This window comes from Psilocybe cubensis, chromosome 2, assembly GCF_017499595.1.
Source record: "Psilocybe cubensis strain MGC-MH-2018 chromosome 2, whole genome shotgun sequence".
In the NCBI taxonomy this organism is placed as follows: domain Eukaryota; kingdom Fungi; phylum Basidiomycota; class Agaricomycetes; order Agaricales; family Agrocybaceae; genus Psilocybe; species Psilocybe cubensis.
This window is the reverse complement of record NC_063000.1, coordinates 1,501,022-1,524,125: the sequence shown is the minus strand read 5'-3', so window position 1 is coordinate 1,524,125 and position 23,104 is coordinate 1,501,022. Positions and strand designations below refer to the sequence as shown.

Genomic DNA, 23,104 nt, shown 5'->3' with positions numbered 1-23,104 from the left:
CATTCCACTACCAGTTGCACGATTTTACAATCAAATTTGCTATTCTTTCCAACCCAAATTTGTCGTCATCGTCGAATCCATTGACAGCAAGACAATCAAGGTCTAGCACCCCTAGAACGGTAGTTATACCTTCAGCTGTATGTATCAGAGGAACGACAATTTCGCTTTTGGTTTCACCGTCGCACGCTATGTGCCCGGGATAAAGGTCAACCTCAGGCACCACCAGAGTTTCTCGTTTGAGATACGCGTCTGCACAGACTCCCTTAGCCTTTCCCGGGGCAGTTTGAATGAATTGGCATGCAGGTTTGCCGCAAAACGGGCCTAGGAGCAGTTTATTGGCGTCGTTCATGAACACTGGTTTGGGGAAACGAGGGGATGGGAACAGGTTCGAGTCGATATAGAAACCTTTGCTTAACCATCAGAACAAGTAAAAGGATATTAGGACAGTAATGACATACCACACCAGTTGACCGCTTTATCATCTGCTTTTCCAAAAAATCTCGGAAACGCGAGCAAGGAATTGTAAATAAGGGAAGATGCATTGGCCGTATTAGAAACCTGTAAAGGATATTTTATTCGCCATTTAATGGATGAATAATTAACAGCATACCCAATGCCTCTGACCGTCCAGTAGCCCTTCCAATTGAATGTAGATGTGTTCCCAGAATTGAGCTTTAGTTGTGATACTAAGAGGTGATCGTCAACCGACATTTTCAATATAACTGCCATATTGCGCTATTCTGACCTGTCTGGAACAAGGGATGAATCTGCGTGTGGCATCGTCTACTATGTTGGTGATTGTCGATGAGAAGAACATTTTTCTGTTGCGAGATGGAGTCATTAGAGGAAAGATAAGATAAGATTAATCTATGATTCCCATTCATACCCTCTATCCGGTGATCAGGAAGTCGCGCCTTGCCAACGCGATGTAACAAATCCAAATCTCCCTTCCCATTTCCCAACCTAATCTTACACCAAACTACAACAGTGTTCTTCCTAGGCAATGGCTCCATATCTTGAAACCGTAAAGGTAAGATATCAATGTCAGCTGTCAACATGTACGTTTCTTACAAAAGGCCTTAGTCTTTCGCAGATGTCCCTATCACCGATGCTGGCGTTGATACGGTGACGTTTCTCGAAGCTGCCGACGGTCTGGTAGGCCTTTTCGGTCTGTACACGTATTCTTTTTGAAGTCGGCTCAACTTAAAAAAAAAACTTGTTCGCAGATCTCCTTGGATCGACCGCCTTCTCCGTAGTTCAATCCGATCTTAAGGGGAACATTGCTGTGAGATGGTAGTTTTGATAGCAAGCGTAATCTCTAATCATATACCCGTCTACAGAAAGTACGCGCCCGTTATCAGGCCACGCCTACTCTTTCTGGAACCTTAGAATCGCTTGTGGAGAATGAAAAGGGGGAAAAGAAGCGAACCGCAACAGAAGGTCTACTCTGGCTTCTTCGAGGATTGTCTTTCACCTGCAAAGCACTTCAGAATGCTCAAAGTAACAAGTCTGAGGAGCTTGCTGCTGCGTTTACTAAATCCTACGAAAATACCTTGAAAAAGTTCCACAATTTCGTTGTCAAAGGAATTTTTAGTGTCAGTAGAACCCCTCACTCTCAAATTTGGAAAACTTATACAAGAGTCTTTCATCTAGGTGGCAATGAAGGCATGCCCATATCGTGCCGATTTCTATGCTAAACTTGCTGCTGACCCAGATGGTGGAGCGCCTGCAACACAAGAAAAACTCAACGAAGAGTTAGACAAGTGGTTGGCTGCCTTGAGCAATATCGTTGCAAGAGTGGAAGCTTTCTACGAGAAAGGCAACTATGGAAAAGGATTTTGAACATCATTTCCCAACACAAGATACATAATACCGAACGAAAGAGATATCCAAATGTATATCAATGATGATGATATTCACACGTTAGATTGGATTGGAAATTTCAGAATGAATGAAAATTGGGCGCCACTTTTTCAGTTGGACTGGTCTTGATGAGTTAAGCTCAAATGCAGAGGAATACGTCCACAAATTCCTCTTGTGACGTCTTGCCGGGGCCTGGTAAATGATGAGTCCGCTGCACGAAATAATCAGAAATCGTGTGATAGATAAGCAAGTCTACAGAAGGGAGACCCGATCTGATTTTGATCCCTCACAGAAAACCAACTTCTAGAGATGCACCACAACAAACACAACGTATCAGAAGCCCTGCCTAAATGTCCGTCAATCGCAACTGTTGGCAGATGCGGTCGACCTTAAGGTATGTTGTGTCCGATCCTGCGCGACAGCAATAACCTGTGTTTGCTTAAGATTAGTTATTGACAACTCCCGAGGTCTAATGTGGCGGAGGACATTTGTGAATATCCAGCCAGTACTAAGATCTGCTGCTCTGCAGCATCTCTGAACGCAAAACAGCCCAAAATTAGGATCAAATTATGTAACCTATTAACATGACCGAGATGGGCGCCGAAATAGTTATGAGTGTGCTCATTATTGGTATCGCCGCGTATACAGTATCATTTTCGGAGGAGAGCCCTTGTCAAATAACTTGAAAAATAGATGCGTCTAGGATAACGAGGAGCGGGGGCCGATGAATGATAAGAAAGGCACTCGTGGGTTGTGGTATTGCTGAGATTGGTAGGCCAGGGGACGGCACTGGGGTTTTTGTTCCTTCTAAACATATTATCCTTTGCTATTGCATGGTCCGATACCGGCGAGGACGCCCATTGTCATCATACCTGTCAGGCTCCATTATAGTTGGATGTATATATACACCAACCAGATTTCGAGTTGTTTTAAAACCAAATTGAATATCTTTTCAGAGTGTAAGATAGAAGGGATCGGTTGTCGTCATCTGTCGAAAGTTCAACCAACAGAGTGATGAATGCCTCTTTTCGTATTGCGATGTTCCCTTGGGCTAACGATGCAATGATTACGAAACACCTATTTCCATGTAGATAGACATCTTTCCCAGCAGCAAATCTTCGAGGGTATCATGTTCCATATATCGCCAACAGTAAGGACAGGGGTTGGTGCTGTCCGTGAAGGTGAAACGTGTGGAATTGAATGTACCCAGATATCGGGGCAAACCAGTTATGATACGAATCGATGATTACTTGTGCGAACAAATTGTCGTTACAAGTTCGAAACTTCATTCCTTCCCCTTTGTGAAGCCATGGTTCACTCCATTCATGGTAGGCTAAGAAACAGGTTCATCCTCACTGTGATTTTGATACACTCTTCCCACAGATCTGCCCACTGTATTGCTTCGGAAATTTGGGAGCTCCATAGCAGGGGACGGCTCTAGCTGGGAGGTGCGAATAGATGCTTCATGAATGTGGGAAATATAAAATCTTGGAGGGATTGCTGTCGAAGATGTTGGATGGATGTATGATGCCTTTGGAAGCGATGACGATGTGGTTGACATGGTTTGACTTCTAGCAGGTAAAATACGGTGGGGTTGTTGGGAAGCTTTAGGTGTAGGCATTGCTACCTCGTCCAGTTCGTCCAAGTTGTCTGTTGTATTGGCGTGATAGCTTTGTGTTGAGTTTTGTCTAGAAACGTTCCCAAGTTCGTGGCCAATTTCTTCATCTGATTCGAATCGTGAGCGATCACTAAAACTGGAACTGGCGCTATCAAATGACAGTCGGGTGATGATCTCGTCTCTAGTGGAGGCGGCGATGGGAAGTGCTGTGAGAATAGACGCCAGTGAATTATTAGCTGGAGTTGGGCTATATCTGTTAGGTCCGGGCGACGTCTTAGAGTTTCCAGGAGAATGAAGGTATACACTTGTAGCGTCTCTGTCCTCGTTCTCTTTCAACCGCGTTGCCTTGCTACTCGAAGGGGGGAAATATGTCAGTTGCTTGGCGGGTATTCTTCGGACAGATACAGGAGAACTAGACGGTAGTGAATTGGTTGGTTCAGTTTTGAATGGTGAGCTGGCAGTAGAGGCGTCGTCAAAAGGGTCGTTGGGTGAATCTTGCGTATCTGGGGTCAGGGATATAAGTTTAGGCTCAGGTACGTATTCGCGTGCCCGTGAGGCCTGGTCGATAGGGATATACAGTACGTCCCGCAGATGTATAGAATCCGACGTCCACAGTTGATTTGCTCTTCTCAAATTCGGAAGAGAAATCCCATATTTTAAAGAGACACCTGCCAAAGAATCTTTTGAGGAAACCTAAGATATACATGAATTGAATTCCATTTCAAAGGAAATAATAAAAGCATACTTGATGAACAATAACATCTTTCTCCAGATCCGAAACCTGAGATGGAGGGATTTTGTCTGCGACCGTGCCGTCCACCAGTAAAGGTGCGTCTACCAGGTTTCCTTCATTAACAATGCGAGATAGATATGGTCTCGTGACGTCCAAATCATGTAAAATTGAACCATTATTAGTTGCTGCCAACGCTGATTTCAAAGGATGTAAACCAGCACTGTATGGCGGCGTTATCTGTATTTCTGTCGGAATTCGAGCATGGTTCCTAGGGTGCTGCTCAAGCTTGAAAGATTTGTCTGCCAAAGACTTCCGACGACGAAGCGTTGGCTTAGATGGTGAAACTTTTGGAAAGAAAGCTGAACTGTAATATCCTTGAATTGAGCTTGAAGCTGATGGGGGGCGGTGGTCGTCCTCATGTGCAAATGGGTTATAGGCAAGATCGTCAGATTTGTCGTACGACATAAGCAGCAGCGAGGCGACGCAGATGGGTATACACAGCGTAGGCGTCAACGCTGTCTGTAAGGATCGATTTACTTGCTGGACAAGTTGTTTCAACCATTGCCCGTAGAATGACCGTACAACGAACCTCCGATCACTCCTTGGAATCATATGATCGAGTAGCACGTGTCATTATTACTCCGCGTATCTCATTTGTCATGCGAGCTATTTTTGTCCACTGCAGACACCTTAGGACTCGACGACGCTCACTACCCAGTGACTAGAGCAATTCTAATGGTTAAAATCGATTTTAAACATTCTCAGCCCGTACTTTACTATACGGTTTTTCTTAAAAGCATCCATATGGAAAACATACCTTAGACCTGGAAATTATCTTCAAGTTGAACTTTCGAGTCTTGACTTTGTGAAGTTACCAGTACTAGTAGTGGTATGAGATGGCAAGGACGAGCTCTGGAATAGATTTAACTTTATCATTGATGATCTTTGACTTTGTATAATTGTAACTTGACCTCGTGCAATTCGCCAATCCAATAACTTTCTTCAAAGAAATTTGATTATATAAAATTTGTGCGTCAAGACTCGTACCTTCTTTATCTGACTGAGCCTCTGATTAAGCTTGTTGACAAGAGATATTGATTCTTGGTTCTATACGGATGATGGCACCACATAACTTAGTATATGCCCACGATAGAACAGGGTAATGCCTCTAAAGAGTCATATAGGACTCCACAGAGAGCTCATCAGTCAAGCGGTGGCGAGGAGTGGCGCTTGACGACGCCTGGAGGCTGGGTCTGACCCAAGGGGACCAATTATACTAATAATGTCGTCAATTTTGAGTAATTCGGATCTGCCAAAACGAGCAGATAGCTTGAATCCTTTTCCTCTATAATCTCAGCGACGTTCTGGTATCAAAAGTACCTGCCGATGCAAGATCCAAAAAAGGGTAATATTGATTGCAAGTAATTGTGCGATGATTCAATTGTCCTTATATACCAATTTCTTTCGTTCTACAGAAAGCGTATTTTCATTGGATCCACTGAGAGAAAATGAAATAAGCCTATACAGATGTCATTGACATGAGAAATTGTGTCTCATCATTTGACGTAAATGGCTCATCGTATGAATAGTGGCTAGCATATCTAGAATTTAGCCAAAACACCACTGATGATGGCATATTTAGGATAGCGTGGTACGGAGTCCTGAAGATCGCTCGTACGCTTTGTGTATTTGATCTATGTACTATTTACGTAAATGATATACCACACTACAAAGATGAACACTTCAAAGACAACAAAAACCTGGTTTACTTTACTACTATGTAACCTTGTTTGCGGATTGGTAATTCGTAGCGAGTCGAAGATCTATGTGCGGTAGAAATGTCCTTAAGGGTCCTGCCACTGTCCAAGTGAATCTCTGCTTCTATCTGATACTGATATTTTTGGTCGTTAGAATTCCTTGGTATGAAGAATTTGGTGACTATATTGACTTCGGACCATCGGACAGATATTCAGATGCCAACCAGCACATATTTACTCATTTTTTGTTCTGGTTTTAATTTGAGAACCGTAATCAATGCCCCTTTGCATAAATGGGATTTATAATACATCAATAACATCGAGGTTTGAAAGCCTTGGCCAGCTACCAACGTGTGATCATTAATTGCTTATGACTGTTTGCAGAGATTCTCGTAGCCCGGTGTGGCATATGAGGACAACATTTCTTACGTATGACGGTAGCAGTTGTCATCAATTCCTCATGGAGAGGAAGAAATGGTGCTTCTTCGAGATTGAATTGAAAACAAGCTTTTGACTCAACAAGTAGCTTTTGAACCTTCTTAAGGTACAGAGTCATACGTGACTCATCATTCCTATCAGATACGAGGCCTCTCTGAGGGTTTGCGTTCTAAGAGAGATTTTGAAAGAGCTCAGAACTGCTCACGACTTTTGAGCCTTTACTAGTCAAGTTGTGTGCCCAGTCTGATCGAGTGGATGATTGTGGCTGTGCCATCCTAACAATTGGCGCTCGTGATTCGGGGGTCCGGTCGACTGTCGGCTATTGCAAGGTTCCCCCAGCCCGCCGCACTCGAATTTGATCTGATTTCTGCATGATAATCTGTTCGAAAGCTGACATATGTTTCTGATAATGTTTGGCGACGCTAACCCTACTAACCCTTCAACCCTATTCCCAAGTAAAGCCGATCGGTTGAGCTAGCCACTAAAACGAACAGCGAGAGGGCCGAAGGAGTCAAGGGCATTTGAAATTGCGATTCCAAAAATGAAGGAGATGGACCCCTATGATTAAGCAATTCCGAATTGCAGGCATCGCAACTCGGATTAGCGGAGCGAGGGACAGCTTTGCGGGCTAGGCAATTCAAGGCAAGGTCGTTGGGATTGCTGAAGCAAGCTATGTTCAGTTTGGAGAAATGAGACCCCTGGTGACCAGCTTTCTCAAAACTATGTTTACCATCATATATCCAGTCCGGGGATTAAGCGGGAGATACATTTGATGGCGAATATGCATCCACAGGAACTATACAGGTACTGAAGCAAACCTCCAATTCATTGGGTAAAGCGATTTGTGAAAAAAGGGCCAAGGTTGAACCCTTTACGGCAGGCATAGGAGGTGATATTGCCGTAATGGGCAGTGCAATGATAACAAAGTATCCGGGGTAGAGTAGGTAGCGATATACAATCTTACAATGGTCTCTGCGCGGTGTCGCTGATGATACGGATACAACAAGGAAGGAGGAAAGAAAGATAAAAAAGATCAACAACCCAAATACTTTACGACGATTTACGTGTAGAAATTTATAAGAATGTATAGGGATAGAATGATAAAAATTTCTTCATTCAATATGAGGACAAACAGCGTTGTTATGCAGTGGTTTCGTCTCGGCGTCGTTTGGTTCCAGCCGATACCGTGGTCGAAGAAGGAGGAGGGGAAACGTTGAGGTTTTGAGTAGAATTAGGGCCTTGAGCAGCGCCTGTGACACCGACAACCAAACCCTTTAGCCAGCCGTTCTCCCTGCGCAACCCTTCACACTCCCTCTCCAACTCGGCGACTTTGGTTTCCAGTTCCTTTGCCTTTCCTTCGAGAGCTGCTTCCCTTTCCTTCTTTTTGAGCCTGAATCGAGCGCTGGCCGCAGTATTCCTGCGACGCTTATCTTCGGCAGGAGAGAGAGCGGTGGTAGTGGGTGGTAGACTGTCCTCCCTAAAATCGGGGGATTCAGCGCTGTTAATGGACATCTTGCGAGCTCGGGAACGTTTCGAAGGAGGATAAGACTCCGCCTCCGGAATGGTAGGGCGGGTGTACGCAGAAGGTGCGGCCGGAACAGAAAACTGAGGTACGGTTTGAGGATAAGCAGGGTTGGATGGGTGAAGAGCCAATAGTTGAGCCAGAGACGGTGCGATCGCATTGGGTTGTTGTTGAAGTTGGGAGGGGTGGGCAGTATAAGAATCAATACCAAAGCCGGCAAGGAAAGTGTTCAGGTCGAAGAGATTGGCATGAGGGGCAGGAATTCCCTGCTGGATATGAGGTGCGGGCAGGTTATGGGCAGTTTTTTCTGCGGCACGGGATTCCTCTTCATCGTCATCTAGATGAGCCTTCTTGTGGTCGTCGTGTCTGGTAGCAATGGGTTCCTCCGAGTCGAAAGCAAGGTTGGTCCAGAGGTCGAGTTGAGCGGTGAGATCTGGGTAAGCCTGGCCCAAGAGGAGATCGTGAGCGTCGGAGGGCTCGTGAGGAGGGTGCACGATGTTGAGGCCTTGAAGATTTGCAGAAGGCATTGGGTGGACGGTGACCCCACTCAGATGTGGAACTGACGATAGTGGTGGTAGTAGCGCAAGAAAAATGGAAACCCAAAGCAGGCTCTTGTGTTGTCGGTTAAGCCGGGACCTTTGCTATCGGTCCGACCATTTTCGCATCTAATTCAAATACACTTTCCATTACAAAGCCGCTTTTCCTTTCACTGCTTTATTTGTCCTGCCCTCTCCCCGAAGACATATTCAGAACCTCCGTATCTACACGTAGACAGTATACTCTGCGTCTCGTAACCACATCCATTTATACATCTTCAAAATCAAAACTAAATGAGAGACAGTGTCCACTCAGCAACCTCAGTGGGGCGCCTCAGTAAGCAGCCCTGAAAAACCACATGACCGATGCCCACTTCGCTCCGGTTATGGGGATCGCTTCCAGTGAGGCACGACACCTACTTTTGTATTTGTGGCGGCCAATGGACAGGGCGACCTTGGAGTGCAAGTGTCCGTCGATGAAAATACAAAAGCCGGAAGAGTTGGTGAAACGTTTGTCGTGTCCAATGTGTGCATGCAGTGCATAGAATAGAAGGCTGTCTGAGAAATGCGATACCTACAGCTTATCGACATCGCGAGCTTCTAACATCCAGTGAGAACGGTCGTACCAACAATATGACGACATCTGCGTGCAGATTGCCTCATGGTCATAGACGCACATGGAAAGACTGATGTCTCTGCAGCCTGGCACAAAAGCCCACGTGAAGAGCGTGCCCGCGGCCAGAGTTTAGTCAGAAGGCTTCCTCAAGAGATAAATTGGCCATGTCCGATAATCACCCATGATAGAACGGCGATCGTTGATTACTGCAATATCAAACCAAACTGCCGATGTGTAGACAGGAGTCAGGCAGAGTAAAAGACTAGAGCGAATAACTGAGCGCAATCCCTGACAAAGAAATGTTAAATTACCACCCAGAAAGGTTGATAACGATTATACCCGCGAATGTTCCCAAGCGATAGTCGCGGAAGCGTTGGGGAGCCATCGAAGAGAATGCTGTCGTGTAACCGCCTTCTAGCTGTCTTGATGGCAATGACTCGTATAAATAGGTCGCTGCCTTCCAGTCAGCATGACAGACGGTCTGATTACACATCGCATAGCGCACTGCTCAGTTGTAATCCCTTACACACTGAACTGCGCAAAGTATTGAGTGAGCTATTCACATGACGCAGGACCTGTGCCTCTGGATGATATCAGACGCGTCGCTTGTCAGGAAGTCTCTGTAGGCTAATTAAAGTTTTTTGCAGGTTGTCCGTGTAAATGTAATATAGAAGATAACCAGAAAGGCCATAGTGAGCTGGACTATTTTCACATTCCAGAGAGAGATAAAAGAACGAACCAAACATCGACCAAAGGTGGCTAGCATGGACGAGAAAATGCCGAGACGTCATATTAGCGAAAAGACGCGAAGCCTATATGTAGAGATTCCAGAGGGTGTATCGGGAAAACAGAACATTGAAGGAAAATCAAAGGACCCATTTGGTGACGCTAATCGACCGACGCGACTCGGACTTGTTTGAAGAGCTAGACTCGCCCGCGAGGTCGTTGAGAGGGCAATTACGGCTGGCGATAGGGCATATTACGTAGACGTGTCAGGGAGATATATGAGGTGGGGAGGGATTCAAGGGAGACTTTGGGTTTTATATATGAGAGAGTATTACGACGACCATGGCGTCTTCAAGTCGCAGCCTCGCGACTTGAACTTGAAAGACGTGATCATTAGTCAGCAACGAATGCGTGAGAACATTAGTCATTGAGCCGAGCCAGCCGAACCCGAATTCATGACGATACGTAAGTTGAGCAACAGACGCACTTTGCGAACATCGATCTTTAAGCTCTAACCATCACCAACGACAACATGGCATCTGCTGAGGCTGTGAACGTTCCTTTCTTCAAAAAAAAAGGAAAAGGCCGCCCTACAACGACACGTAAGCGTTCAGCTTCGCCAGATTCATCAAAACCTCAAGCGGCTTTCGCCTCTCCGTCCTCTTCCAAGTCAGAGGTCGTACTCCCAACAAAGAAAACGGCCAATAATTTGCTTAGTGCAGGGACAAAGCGCACGGTTGCTCAACGCGATGGCTTTGACGATATAGACGCTCCTGAAAAGGACGGCCCAGATGTCAAGTGGACCGCTGCAGGGTCTCATACAAATGCAGCTCTTGAAATCCTAGCTGGCGATGAGGCCGAGGAGCTGCTTGCGAAGAGGCGTAGAAAGGAGAAAGCGGATGCGGGTGTGGAGGATGAGATACCAGATGATGGACAGTATCATGGTCAAAGTGCATACAAAGCTCATATCAAAAAGAGCACGGAGGTCCCCAAAGCGATGCGCGTTGGTCCCCAGCGGAGTACAAGTACTATCCGAACTGTAACGATCGTTGACTATCAACCGGATGTATGCAAGGATTACAAAGGTGCGTATTTAAAAGTAACTTTGTATAAAATTCCGCTAATTCATTTCATCGTTGACAGAAACTGGTTATTGTGGCTTCGGCGACACATGTAAATTCCTTCACGACCGTGGAACGTGTGAGTGCTTCCCAACCCTAATCAAGCGAATAGATGATCTAACTTTCTTGTTCAGATCTTGCAGGATGGCAGCTCGATAAATTGGCTGAAAATGCTAGCAAGCAAGTGGAAGATGAGTCTGACAGCGACGATTCTGATGAAGATGTCCCATTTGCTTGTCTCATCTGTCGAAAGCACTACACGGATCCAGTCGTTACTCGCTGTGGCCATTATTATTGTTCCGCATGTGCCATAAAACGGTACGCTAAAACTCCCAAGTGCCTTGCATGCGGCACACCCACTGGTGGTATCTTCAACCGTGCCGACAAGATCATCGACAAAATCAACAAGAAGAAAGAGGCAAAGTCTGCCAAAGAGGACGAAGAGTTGGGCAACAACGACGCACCTGTCCAGATTGAAGGGTTGCAAACTGCAGGAGGAAACAGTTCAGAAGGTTCAGGTTCAGAATCGGAATCGGAATAGACATTTTCAGTTTAACAGGTACTATTCGTTACCATTCATCGCTATATGTTGGGATATTGACCTTTGTCGAAATTCTCTTGCAAGTTGCCTGCACATTTGCTTATCAATTCACACGCCCACAGCTACACCACTATCAACGCAACAAACTGTGACTGTAAAGCAGGATTTATCGTCGTATTAAAAGGGACGTCCTGGTTGCCTCGTTTTAACGACCCGAGCACCCGGAAATCTCTTTCTGTTTGAGGGCATATTTGACTTTGCAAACAGCTAATGTTTCTGAAGAAATAGGGCCATCCTTGCGCGAACAAGCCCCGTGTGGGATCTGGCAGTTCAGTCAAAAGGCAGCAGGGATTTGCAGGCTATCGCTAACAGAGATGACACTCGTGCTGGTGATTCAAAATAAAAAGATACCAAATTGTTACTAGTTGTTTCAAGTTGTTTCAAGGCAGCAACCACACCTTTTCTAGGCAAACTTCGGAGTTGCGCACTACGATGTAGTCCAGAGTAGAAATCTTGGTCAAGATCAGTAAGAACTTTACCGCTCTAGATTTAATTTATCAATTCGCTGCATCATCAATGAAATTTTTAATGAAGACGCGCAAGTCGGTTCAAAGTGTGATGTCATACATTGTGAGTTGAATCGCAAATAAGCCTTGTTTACACAGAATTTTATTCGGGTATCCGTATGTCATTTTCTGCCCATCATTTTTTGCCAGCAACCAGTCTTGGCTAAAAAGATATAATAATGCTGTTAAAGGTCCTATCTCATCTCGACCGATTTTTGGACCAGCAGCCCCGACTCAGTGGTCTCCCACCCTCACTTAAAACTAACATAATTAAGAAAACCGCCGAGTGACTACTGAGTCCACAGGTACATACGCAAGTGCATTTCTCCATTACTAACATCAACGGACGTGAGAATCTTGTTGATGAACGAAGGCTAAATCATGGACCACTTTTCAGTTCTACGGCAAAGCTCCTGTCCAATCCAATGCCTGAGCATCGTCTCTCACTTGATTACTTTCATAAGTATCGGGAACGCTAAACAGAGTGTGGCAAAGACGCGAGTCGAGCACCAGTTCCAAGTCTATAGGCCGGGAATCCGAACCCTGAATGATCGTCTTGCGATTGTCGTAAGAACATGCAAGATCGGGTAGATTGGCAATTATTTCTTCGTTCCAAGGTGTTGGTTATCTCAGATTTAGTCAAGCATTTCAGCGCGATGTGCCGTTACATGCTTCATTCACCTATTTTTGGAAAGGACGCTATTCGGGATTCATGTTATTGAACGGATAGATGTGATAGCTCCATGAGTGGTAGACTTGTCATCTGGTCTACGAAGACAAATAATTCTAACCTTCCGCGGAACTGGGTTTCTAAAACAGCCTACCAAGAAGGTATGGATTGATATGGCGGCCGATTAAGTGGTTATGTGTATATAAACAGATGGACGACAACCATAGGGGTCAGTGTCTAGGGAAGGAATTCAAGGTCAATGTTGAACCGAGTATTGGCAAGACACCGTATGCTCACCCGAAGCACCAATGGCAGGAGTAATCTACGAATGCGAATGCATTTCGTCACACCCATTATCTAGGTGTCTTTTAAGCGAGTCGTTTCTAAAAACAGAAGAGCAGGAAGGAGAAGAAGATTAAAAAAGGTATTTGAATAAAGAATCGTGAACAACTGCCGAAACATGGGTTCTTACCTGCTAAACTCTTTTGAACAGTAAGGACATATGTGGAGTATTGGGCTAGCAAGATGTTGAGTTTCATGGTGGCGCTTTCGGTCGTGGGACCTCGAGAAAGTTTTGCCACACTTCTCGCAAGGAAATCGTTCGCCTGAGGGTGACGATGCAGAAATAGGAGATGTACTGGTGGCTGCAGACACCGATTGCGGACGACCAGTCGCAATTCGAGACAGCCGGTGACTTTGACTTCCATGAGATGATGGAACGATATGTGGCGGCGAAGAATAATCGGCTGAGGAGTGGTATTGGTCTTCTGGGCTTGTAGGCGAATGAGGCGTGACTAAATGGTGTGAGTAGCTGGAATAATTGTGGGCTATTTCCGACGGAGTAGGGATGAAATGTGCAGGTGGATTAGGCGTCGGACTAAGAGGAACCGACCTCTGGTCGGAAGTGGGAAGGTATTGGGGAGGATACGGTTGATTTTGAGAAGCATATAGCGACTGAGAAGTTGAGGAAGACGATCCTCCAAAGCCTTGTTGGTTATAATATCTTGGATCGCGAGGATATCGATTTGCAGCGACAAGAGATGGAGTCATGCTACGGAAGTATGGACCAGAATTGACGCCTACATACGAATTCAACGATCGACAACGTACGGAGTAAGGAACGAACAGACCTTCATGAGCGCCACCTACACCATGACCAGGTGGCGCGTAGTAATGTCCAGAGCTTTGTGGATGAGGATACCCATTCGGAGGATAATCCGCACTGTTATGACCAGACGAATACGCTGCCCCTTGATCATCGTAGGCGAAGGAACGTGGATCGCGTTGGTACATAGTGAACGGCGTCAAATAGGGGGAATGTGAGCAATGACAAGATGATTTGCGCTTGTACGCTCAGAGAGTATTACAGGTGGAAATTTGGACCGAGGGATGCCTGGAAGGTTGGTCCTTTAATAGGACGGAACCGTCAGGTGTCAACTTGGCAATTAAGTATAGGGTCATCGGGGAAGGAGAATCCGCGTTCGAATTAGATCATAAATCGTTTCGATCCTGGTGTCCCGAAGGACGAATGAGGGCCGCTATCCACGGCAGCCTACTATTTCGCACTTAGCTATCTGCTTTGCGCATTACGGCCTCAGAATGCCCACCTTCGAACAGCTCCAGGTAATACTGAGGATATCTTCTGATTAGCCGCCTTGAAAATCATTCATCGAAAACCTTTTGAGAAGTAATTCGCTCGGGGAACCAAGCTTAGCTGCAGATCTGTAGATGTGCGCGTGCCTTCCAAAATTTCAGATTTGGTAGGGGAAGATGGAAGTTATCGAGAAAGCTGTGACCAAAAGAGGTTAGGCACACGATGTCAAATATGCCATAAACTGAACTCTATCGATACGCGATATAGATGAGTGCATAAATGCAGCGTTTACACACGCACTCAGTAAATTTTCCCTTTGACGTCAATTATCTGGCCGGTCTGCCTGAATAAGAGAGAAACCTAAAAGACACTTTTGCAACACCGTCAACTTAAAGTCACGTACCTGTATCAGCAAAGTCCTCTCAGGATTTCCGGATTTCGCGGCAGGTGCATTAACGCGGAGCTTGGAATGTTAATATTTCAAATGTAGACCCCATTAAAATAACACTCGGATCTGCAGTCTGAAAAGAGACATGGTCCACGGTAGTGTATCCAACGAAAATGATCCTACGATTCTTTGGTGCACACAGGATTCTATTATACCTTCTCCTGGGTGTTGTACGCATGCCATTGCTATAGCCATGTTGTTCGACGTGTTCGTTCGTATCAACAATAGAATACCACCGACCGCCACTGGTTCTCTGTCAGCTTTTTTACAACAAGCAGCACGGGTGATCATGCTCACCGTCATACGTTTTTGAAAGACTTGCAAGCATACTGTAAGATTGGAATGCCAAGTTGTATTGATTGAGCACGGCGATAGGAACTGATGAAGTTAATTAAAGGGGCGATGTGATATGTTCGGAGGTATTAACTCTCGATGTTTAGTTCAAACTAGATCAAAGCATTCTAATCGGTGAACGCCATGTTAAAACTCGTTAAACTCACTATATTGTCCTGAAAATTGCACCGGTCATTTGACATGGCACTTCGTCATATTTAAAATATGCGTGACAACCCCACAGAATACTTAGATGCCGATGACACTTTCAAATCACATCAGAGGTGTTGACGGGCCAATCTTTAGTGTGGACTTTTGCGATGGAATGCGACAGGCACTTTGTGCTGTGACCAATATCTGAGCCAGCTCCGCTCTTGTAAAAATTCCTGACCTTTTGAAAGCCTAGTAGGAAGCACTTGTGAAGCAAACGGAAGTCACTCCTGAGGATACATTGGTGGATGTCGCGGATGGTCGATCTCATTAAACAGGACGGCATTCCTGAAGAAGAATAGCTACAGATTTATATGGAGGTTATCCTATGAGGATTCACGTCAGAGTTAGCTTTGAGTTACTGAGTAAGCTCCTGGATAGAAGAAGAAGAATGAGTTTTCTTTTGAACGTATCGAGGTCGCCGTCAGTAAGGGTCAGAAGCTGTAGCCAAGCTTAACCAAGCAAACGATCACTCGAATTCCCTTGAATCTATTGACGCAAGAAATGGCTCCTTTTGATCTAGACGCGTGTATTCAGCAGTTACTACGAAAACAACTACTACACGAAGTCCTACTGCGAGAAATATGCGAGAAAACAAAGGAGGTCCTTATGCGCGAGTCTAATGTCGTTCATGTTAGCGCACCGGTGACTGTGGTCGGTGATATTCATGGGTGAGTCATGAGCGATATGGCATAGGGCCCACACAAGCTGATGGCAGATGCACCTTTGAAGCCAATTCTACGACTTGATAGAGATATTTCGTATAGGAGGATACGCACCGAACACAAATTACCTGTTTCTCGGTGCGACAGAGGCCTCATCCCTGCGAAGTTGAACAATCATTTTAACATTTCCGTAGGCGACTACGTGGATCGTGGTTTATTCAGCGTTGAAACAATATCCCTATTAACATGTCTCAAGCTTCGGTATCCAGATCGAGTGCAACTCATCAGGGGGAACCACGAATCGAGAGCAGTCACACAAGTCAGTTCCTAGTACTGAGCAGCTTTCATTGTTCTCTTATCGACTTCAAAGACGTATGGATTCTACACGGAATGCGTTCGGAAATATGGTTCCTCTCATGTCTGGACTTACTTCACGGACATGTTCGATTTTCTGACGTTGTCGGTTGTTATTGACGATCGGATATTTTGTGTTCATGGAGGTGCGTCTTGTCGGATTATACGGCAAAGCTCCAACAACAAGCTGAGTTAACCAACTTTTGACAGGCCTTTCGCCTTCGATACATTCCATTGATCAAATTAAGGTGGTAGATAGATTTAGAGGTACTGCGTTGGTTCTCTTCGCTTCTGTCTGATCCGCCTTTTAATTTTTCCTACAGAAATTCCTCATGAAGGCCCAATGGCAGACCTGGTATGGTCGGATCCAGATCCAGAGAAAGAGGACTTTGCTATCTCTCCAAGGTATATCACCACACATAGCGTTTGCAAAATGCACTAACGACCGGAGACCAGAGGTGCTGGATATACATTTGGATCTGGAGTGGTATACAAGTTTCTAGATCAAAACAACATGTCGCATATCCTTCGTGCCCATCAGCTTTGTATGGAAGGGTATTCTTCACTGTTCGACAAACACCTTTCGACTGTATGGTCGGCTCCGAATTATTGTTACCGCTGTGGTAACTCTGCGAGCATACTTGAAGTCGGCCCAGGTGGTTCGATGTACTTTAACGTCTTTGATGCTGCTCCTGAAAATGACAGAGATGGACCCAATCAACAGGCTGCCCAAAATGCAGCAGGGAAGGTACAAATTTTTATCTGCAGCGTGACCCCAATCTTATTTAATAATTTCTTTACCAGCTCCCGGAATATTTTTTGTAATTTATGAATAATGTGTAACATCGTCCATAATGACATTAGCCCACGGCACGCTACTGGCACCAAGCCCGAAATAAAGAAATAGGCACCGTTATGTGTACATGCAGCATGCCGCGGTGTAAGTACCACTTTCATTGAAATACACGACGGATAAGTGAAACAAATTTGATCAAATCCAAAAACAAAAAAGTACTGCAACTTCACTACCATTTATTGATGAATCGAGGCATAATAGTCCGTCGTAGGAGTTGTATACCACCCTGGCGAGAACGAAAGCTAATCCTTAGGAGGACCAAGGCAATTGATAGGCACAAGCCGAAGGTGATATGTTTCCGCCAGCGCAACCAAAAAAGAGACAGTAATGTCCGAGCAAGATCTCGTTTTCGTCGACGACCGTGACGAAAAGTTCGGGAACCATCCGTCGAGGTTGCTGATACAGAGTACCCGAAGAAGGGATTTAAAAGTGAGGTTGGGGAAATCCATGAGGGAGAAATCGACGATGATTCGGATACCGGGAGCAAAGCGGCCGTCGGTAGTATGGTGCTTGGTCGTGTTTCTGGGATAGGTAAATGAGGGCGCATTGGATCCTCCATCTGTGCCAAGGTGGGCATATTTCCACCATACTCTGTCGTGCGGTGTCAGAATAGAATAAACTGTGCTAATTTTACCTCTACTTACCTTGCGGCAATGCCGATTCAGAGAAGTATTCTACTAATTCATTCTTTGATGGAAAGAAAACTCGAGATAAAGCACTCTCTGGCAATAGACGCCTTAAAAACAATAACGATAACGGGAACGGTCAGCTTGCCTATTTCGGTGCAAAAATATATTAACACATACTTAAAAACATTCCAGAGGCCAGCGTGAGCCCAAGAGTAATTAAGCATAAAGACTGTTGGAAAAATATTCTAATTTGACACGGGGAATGCATGATAAATGGTTTCGTACCTGCTGCAACCAGCCCAGAGAAACGTGGTATCACCTCACGTACTGCCCACGTGAATAAATCAATGTTCTGAATCATATGTTAGAGTAAAGTTATCCAAAGCGTGTAGATTCCATTTACTATGCTATGAAGGGACAGTTGGCTCAGGTCAAGCAGAACCACATACTGAAGCGGCGGCCTTGCATCGTCATCAGAGCTGTCGTATAGCTTCCTTAAATGTAACCTAAGTTGCTCGAAGGCCTGGATTATAGAACGTTTCTGAGAATCCAGGGACTCGTCGACTGCACTCATTTCCACGACCAAGATAGGCCTGCCTAAGGGGTCGCGGATATCGGCGGGTAGGCAATGAAGATTGGGGATCGATTTAGGAGGTTCTATTGGCCATAAATTATCCAGGCGCCATAGCAAAGTTTTCTGGACTGCCTCCAAGGAGAATGACCGCGTGAATTTGTTGCGCTGAAAGGGACTGGATCGAACAATTTCCCGGTCAAAGATGGAGCTGGCCTTACCCTTGAAATACGAAACATGGAGGCTTAGTGCAATGTTGATACACATTGAAAGCGTTTTGAAAGATAAAGTTTACGTACAAGTATCGGAAAGCCATTCCTTTGCCCATTCCTGGGACTCTACACTGAGCTCAAGCTCATCGGTGACAGAAGGCAATATGTCCCTAATCAATGTGTCTTGCAGGCTGTAAATATCCTCGAGATTGGTATGATATTGTTCTAATAGTGCGTCTCGGTTCTTCTGTAGCCGTTTCAAAATTTCCATTTATTTCGAAGCACAGCTGAAATTGAAGGGTAACAGTATACCGAAGGAGTGTAGGGGAGTTTGGAAAATAGGCAGTAGAAGCAAGAGAAGTGAAGTGACCTTGGCGTGACATCCATGAACTGCCTAAAACAACTATGTACCATTCCCACGATCATCTTCCGGAAATAGGTAACATCCCCTGAGAGTCTGTTATATCATGACAAGATCATTGAGGCTTTCCTTCGTAATCCCCCCTCCACTCTTTAATGGCATTGGAATCAAAAACGGTACGCATCACATAAGAAACTCTCACACTTTAGATAGACGTTTACCTGTGTATCAGTGTATGATATCGCTTGTGTTTTATCTTCCATTTGGTAACTTCAGAAACTTGTCAATCACACAGCACTGAGCCACTGAGGGTTCTATAACAGGTTGTTTTACTGATAGTAGCACACATATTAGCTTCAATATGATTGCAAGCACAGTGACAGATACTTACTCCAGATTTTGCTGTCTATCAGATCTATTTGACCAGTGAGATGCTCATCGAAAGCATTTCTTTTTCGAAAATCCGTGTCAGTTGCATTTCTGGTTCACCCCTTCTTTTAGAAATGAGTTGCAAAGGATTAGAATCTTTGAATTCTCTCAAAAAACAATGCCCTTCATTTCTATGACTTAAGTGTCTGATTCAAACTTCGGACGCTTATGGTTAGCCACTAAACGTGGTGTATGATGCACGCGCCTTCGTCAATGAGGCTACGGTGGACTCACCGAATTGTGGGCAATCATCTGTCTAGGATGTTGAGAAATTCAAGAGTACCATACTTGGCATATGGACGTAAGTAAAGCGCGTTATCCTTGTCTAAGGAAGGTACTTAAACCGGGACCCTAGATGGGATCCAGATTGCCGTTTTGTGGGCACTATTTTATTCTTTCTCTCCCTCAGCTTGTCCTCAGGGCTGATGCTCAAGAGATTAAAGTCGGTTGGTGGCGTCGAGAGTAATGCGATTCCTTTATAGATGCTCGAGAGTAAAACTTAGCTCCAAAGAGTACTACTCAATGTAGGTGAAAGTGAATGCTATCCAATGCCTTTTTCCGCCAGGGTGGTTTTATCATCGAAGACCATGCTTTTATTTAGTCTCAATGTGAATGTGCCATTCATTTATACCTATAGCTAGCGTGATTAGATTCCGCTGTATAAGGATCATCTAAATATTGTGAGGCCATTGAGATACAAAATGGAGTAATTACCTGAGAAATCATGCAACAACTGCAGCAGGAAATGCAACGTTTGATCAACAGGTGATACACGGAAGGCCTTTCGCCGAGAAATTAGCTCCAATGGCATATCCGCATTTTCAATAATGTCAACGAAGTCGTGGTAAGAAGCTCTTCTGTGGTGCCTTTGCGTACTCCGCCTTTCAAAAAAACATTTTCGTTACCGAAGCATTTTGAGTAGCAATACTACTAGAAGGTGTGCTCCTGGTTCAGTGTCTGATCCTCCTTCACACTAATTCACGGTAGTTAAACAAGAGCGGTACCGGCGAAGGAAAACGACGTACACAAGCTGCTACCAGATGATCATTGAAAGAACTTAGAAGGCACATTTTGATTGCATACAACACCCTGTTACTAATACCACTATCCACGGTGTTCAGGCCTTCGAGATACGCGTATGCCGAGGATAATTAGGGTCATACGCCCATGTATACATCCTTTCCTATCTGACAACCTAATGTAATTTAATAAGAAATCGACAAGTCGGTGCAAGAAAGGAAGAGCTCTCAGTTGGCAAATTGGGTTCTTCATACTTGAGGATGGCAAAGACTAGTTAAACCTGTTGTATCGGATCTTTAGATTTCAGCTCATTCCTGAAATGTGAAAAATTTATCTGACCTCTCTTCCCATTCTTGAAATCGAAAACACGAAGCTAGATTTTACCAGTAGTGTACTATCAGTGTTCCGCATTTCTATCAAACTTAACTGTGATGGTGAAGTGACTTGGTTGAGCCTCTGAGATGGGCACCGGGAGTGACAATTTAGGAGTCTTCATTGATGCCCGTTTATTGCGGATAGAAGGAGCTCATATCAGCCGATGCTTGTAGCCAAGGCAGGAGCAAGTTTTGGTTAAGTTACACTTGCTGATCAAACTGGAGCCGATTTAGGATTGAGCTTGGGCGCTCAACTTGACATAATTTCCATTTGGGCATTTAATAAATCTTTTACTTATCTGTAAGTATACATACATAATCTATAGCTAATTTGATAATCAAAGGCGACATAGCAATCAAAGCTTAAGAGATTCAAACTTGTTCATTTCTCCAACGTATCCCCCAGGTTTTTTCACGGCTCTGTCACGTCCGACCAGCACATCGCTCCGGCATCCCAATTTCTTTCACATCCCTTTCATTGGTTCTTAACACTTACACTTACTTCTTCCCAGAAACCATAGACTGCAGCGCTTTCTTTTTCAGTGTACATTCACAGGCCTGAATTTACCCTCTCCCTATTGACGTCAGCCACGGATTGTGGTTAACCTAGGATTTTATGGATATTGTGCCACCCTGGGAGTGTTTGGATCCATTTACGAGGGTGATTCAAAGGCTTCTATGTCTTCTGGTGTTGGTCCGAGCGCTCACCCACGGTACCTCGGGCATCGTTGAGGCTTCTGAAAGTGAAACCCTTCCGAGTTGGACTCAAAACTGTATTCAAAACAGGAGATAAATTCTCATCTGGGTGATTAGGGTTGAATTTACTCTGACTGCGTTGAAGACTTTAATACTGGCAAAGAGTTAACTTGTGGAACACAGTTTATCATTATCGACAATCGGTGGGAACAGTTCGCGATCTTCTGGACTCATGGGTGCGCTCTCGCTGCGAAAGCGAAGATTTATCTATTTTGCTCCAGGGAACCTCTGCGAATATCTTCTTAAGGTGGTTGTTCAATAAACATGTCTTGACGAATTCCTCGTTAACCATTCCGTGATATTTTTTCATCCCATTGTCGGACATGTTGTCTGCAACTTCTTTCTGCCCACTTCCACCACTTGTGATACGTTCAAACTGCGAACACTGGATATAGTATTCTCTACTGGGTTCTAGGCATTGACAGTACATCAATGTGCGATGTTCACGAATTTTGTTCCTCTCAGACTCGACTTATCTACGTAATGGCTTGATTCTGTATTATACATGGCAGTTCATTGGAATCTCTGAATCTCCATGCGCATCTTCAACGAGTTATCGTTATCGCATACCAAAGTTCGATTGTCAAACCGAATGTCAAAAGTCTTATTAAAAAAGTCTTAACTTTCTCAAGGCTTGTCAAATTTCACTCCACTCGTGACTACCAGGTTGTCAGTGGGGCATTCCAATACCAGCAAACGGTCTACCTAAACTCTTGGAGCATTCCGAAATCCTCAACTACGACAAAGACAGCGTTCATTTTAAGTGTTGGTTTCCTTCATTTATCGGTATTCAATGGTTAACCATTTCATGGTGAGTCGTTTCTCGCAAGTGACTACTTGTGCGTATGTAATTCACAATCTGTCATAAGCAGCGCAAGTTGTTGACTAGTGCCTTGGCTGAGTAGTGGGTGTTCAGAGCAATTATGAACGTCATGAGGTCCTCCTAATCTCGATGCACAAGTGTACTTTGAGACCTACAACGAGTAATATATCTTTCCACCTTCTTCCGGGTATACTTGCCTTCTACTTCGGCCTGTTTTGACTACATTCTAACCGCTTGTTAGGATTTCTCTAGGAGTTCTTTGCGATGTTCTGTGTCTCACGAAGGCTTCGAGTTGTACGATTTTAGGTGATTGGCTTGTCTGGGATAGATTCACTGAACTAATACTAATTTGAGATGTGGGTAACTCTATGATGTATCCCATGGATGGATTTCTCTTGATCGACGCATTTGGAAATCACTATTCTGTGTCCAATTTGATGCTGACACCCTCATAGTAATCTAGAATGGATCAAGCTGCGTCTATCTTTAACGTCCGAGTCATTGATGTTGGGAAAGATGGAATAAAGGAACAAGGCGCCGTTTCATCGACTACTGGGACAATTTTCCCCCTATGCATACTTCTTCAAGCTCTGAAAGTTGAGCAACGTCTATGTTGTCATATTTTCTCTGAAGAAATGTCGTGCTTGATGCGTCGACTTTATGAGTAGGTCGTTGTAAATGCTTCCGCGATCCTCACTCTAATTTTATACCTGCTAATCATTAATTAACACTATAGAGTATTACACCGCGTTCAAGCCTTAC

The 23,104-nt window shown here is 44.7% G+C and overlaps 8 protein-coding genes across 8 annotated transcripts; 3 read left to right on the top strand and 5 right to left on the bottom strand.

Annotated features, from left to right (window-relative positions):
- Positions 1–7: 7 nt before the first annotated feature.
- Positions 8–780, bottom strand: JR316_0001988 (Free methionine-R-sulfoxide reductase; the record flags this gene model as incomplete). The annotated part of the gene is made up of 4 exons (XM_047887784.1): positions 8–405; positions 459–558; positions 611–686; positions 746–780. 4 exons carry the CDS (start codon positions 778–780, stop codon positions 8–10), a joined length of 609 nt encoding a protein of 202 aa, XP_047752707.1.
- Positions 781–1,003: 223 nt separating this feature from the next.
- Positions 1,004–1,842, top strand: JR316_0001987 (Glycolipid transfer protein B; the record flags this gene model as incomplete). Its single annotated transcript, XM_047887783.1, has 5 exons — positions 1,004–1,030; positions 1,084–1,168; positions 1,227–1,285; positions 1,341–1,595; positions 1,654–1,842. The coding sequence occupies 5 exons, from the start codon at positions 1,004–1,006 to the stop codon at positions 1,840–1,842; spliced, it is 615 nt and encodes a 204-aa protein (XP_047752706.1).
- A 1,354-nt stretch (positions 1,843–3,196) lies between these two features.
- On the bottom strand, positions 3,197–4,679 carry JR316_0001986 (LysM and putative peptidoglycan-binding domain-containing protein 1; the record flags this gene model as incomplete). The annotated part of the gene is made up of 2 exons (XM_047887782.1): positions 3,197–4,174; positions 4,227–4,679. The coding sequence occupies 2 exons, from the start codon at positions 4,677–4,679 to the stop codon at positions 3,197–3,199; spliced, it is 1,431 nt and encodes a 476-aa protein (XP_047752705.1).
- Positions 4,680–7,549: 2,870 nt separating this feature from the next.
- Positions 7,550–8,458, bottom strand: JR316_0001985 (Regulatory protein cys-3; the record flags this gene model as incomplete). The annotated part of the gene is made up of 1 exon (XM_047887781.1): positions 7,550–8,458. The coding sequence occupies one exon, from the start codon at positions 8,456–8,458 to the stop codon at positions 7,550–7,552; it is 909 nt and encodes a 302-aa protein (XP_047752704.1).
- A 1,883-nt stretch (positions 8,459–10,341) lies between these two features.
- JR316_0001984 (Pre-mRNA-splicing factor CWC24) lies at positions 10,342–11,471 on the top strand (the record flags this gene model as incomplete). The annotated part of the gene is made up of 3 exons (XM_047887780.1): positions 10,342–10,894; positions 10,953–11,009; positions 11,065–11,471. The coding sequence occupies 3 exons, from the start codon at positions 10,342–10,344 to the stop codon at positions 11,469–11,471; spliced, it is 1,017 nt and encodes a 338-aa protein (XP_047752703.1).
- Positions 11,472–13,064: 1,593 nt separating this feature from the next.
- Positions 13,065–14,000, bottom strand: JR316_0001983 (uncharacterized protein; the record flags this gene model as incomplete). Its single annotated transcript, XM_047887779.1, has 4 exons — positions 13,065–13,090; positions 13,180–13,312; positions 13,362–13,786; positions 13,838–14,000. The coding sequence occupies 4 exons, from the start codon at positions 13,998–14,000 to the stop codon at positions 13,065–13,067; spliced, it is 747 nt and encodes a 248-aa protein (XP_047752702.1).
- Positions 14,001–15,796: 1,796 nt separating this feature from the next.
- Positions 15,797–17,136, top strand: JR316_0001982 (Putative serine/threonine-protein phosphatase C22H10.04; the record flags this gene model as incomplete). Its single annotated transcript, XM_047887778.1, has 8 exons — positions 15,797–15,963; positions 16,025–16,095; positions 16,152–16,276; positions 16,328–16,457; positions 16,522–16,578; positions 16,635–16,716; positions 16,768–17,059; positions 17,116–17,136. 8 exons carry the CDS (start codon positions 15,797–15,799, stop codon positions 17,134–17,136), a joined length of 945 nt encoding a protein of 314 aa, XP_047752701.1.
- Positions 17,137–17,409: 273 nt separating this feature from the next.
- JR316_0001981 (uncharacterized protein) lies at positions 17,410–18,850 on the bottom strand (the record flags this gene model as incomplete). The annotated part of the gene is made up of 7 exons (XM_047887777.1): positions 17,410–17,756; positions 17,812–17,903; positions 17,974–18,025; positions 18,082–18,148; positions 18,200–18,545; positions 18,600–18,611; positions 18,663–18,850. The coding sequence occupies 7 exons, from the start codon at positions 18,848–18,850 to the stop codon at positions 17,410–17,412; spliced, it is 1,104 nt and encodes a 367-aa protein (XP_047752700.1).
- Between the last annotated feature and the right edge of the window lie 4,254 nt (positions 18,851–23,104).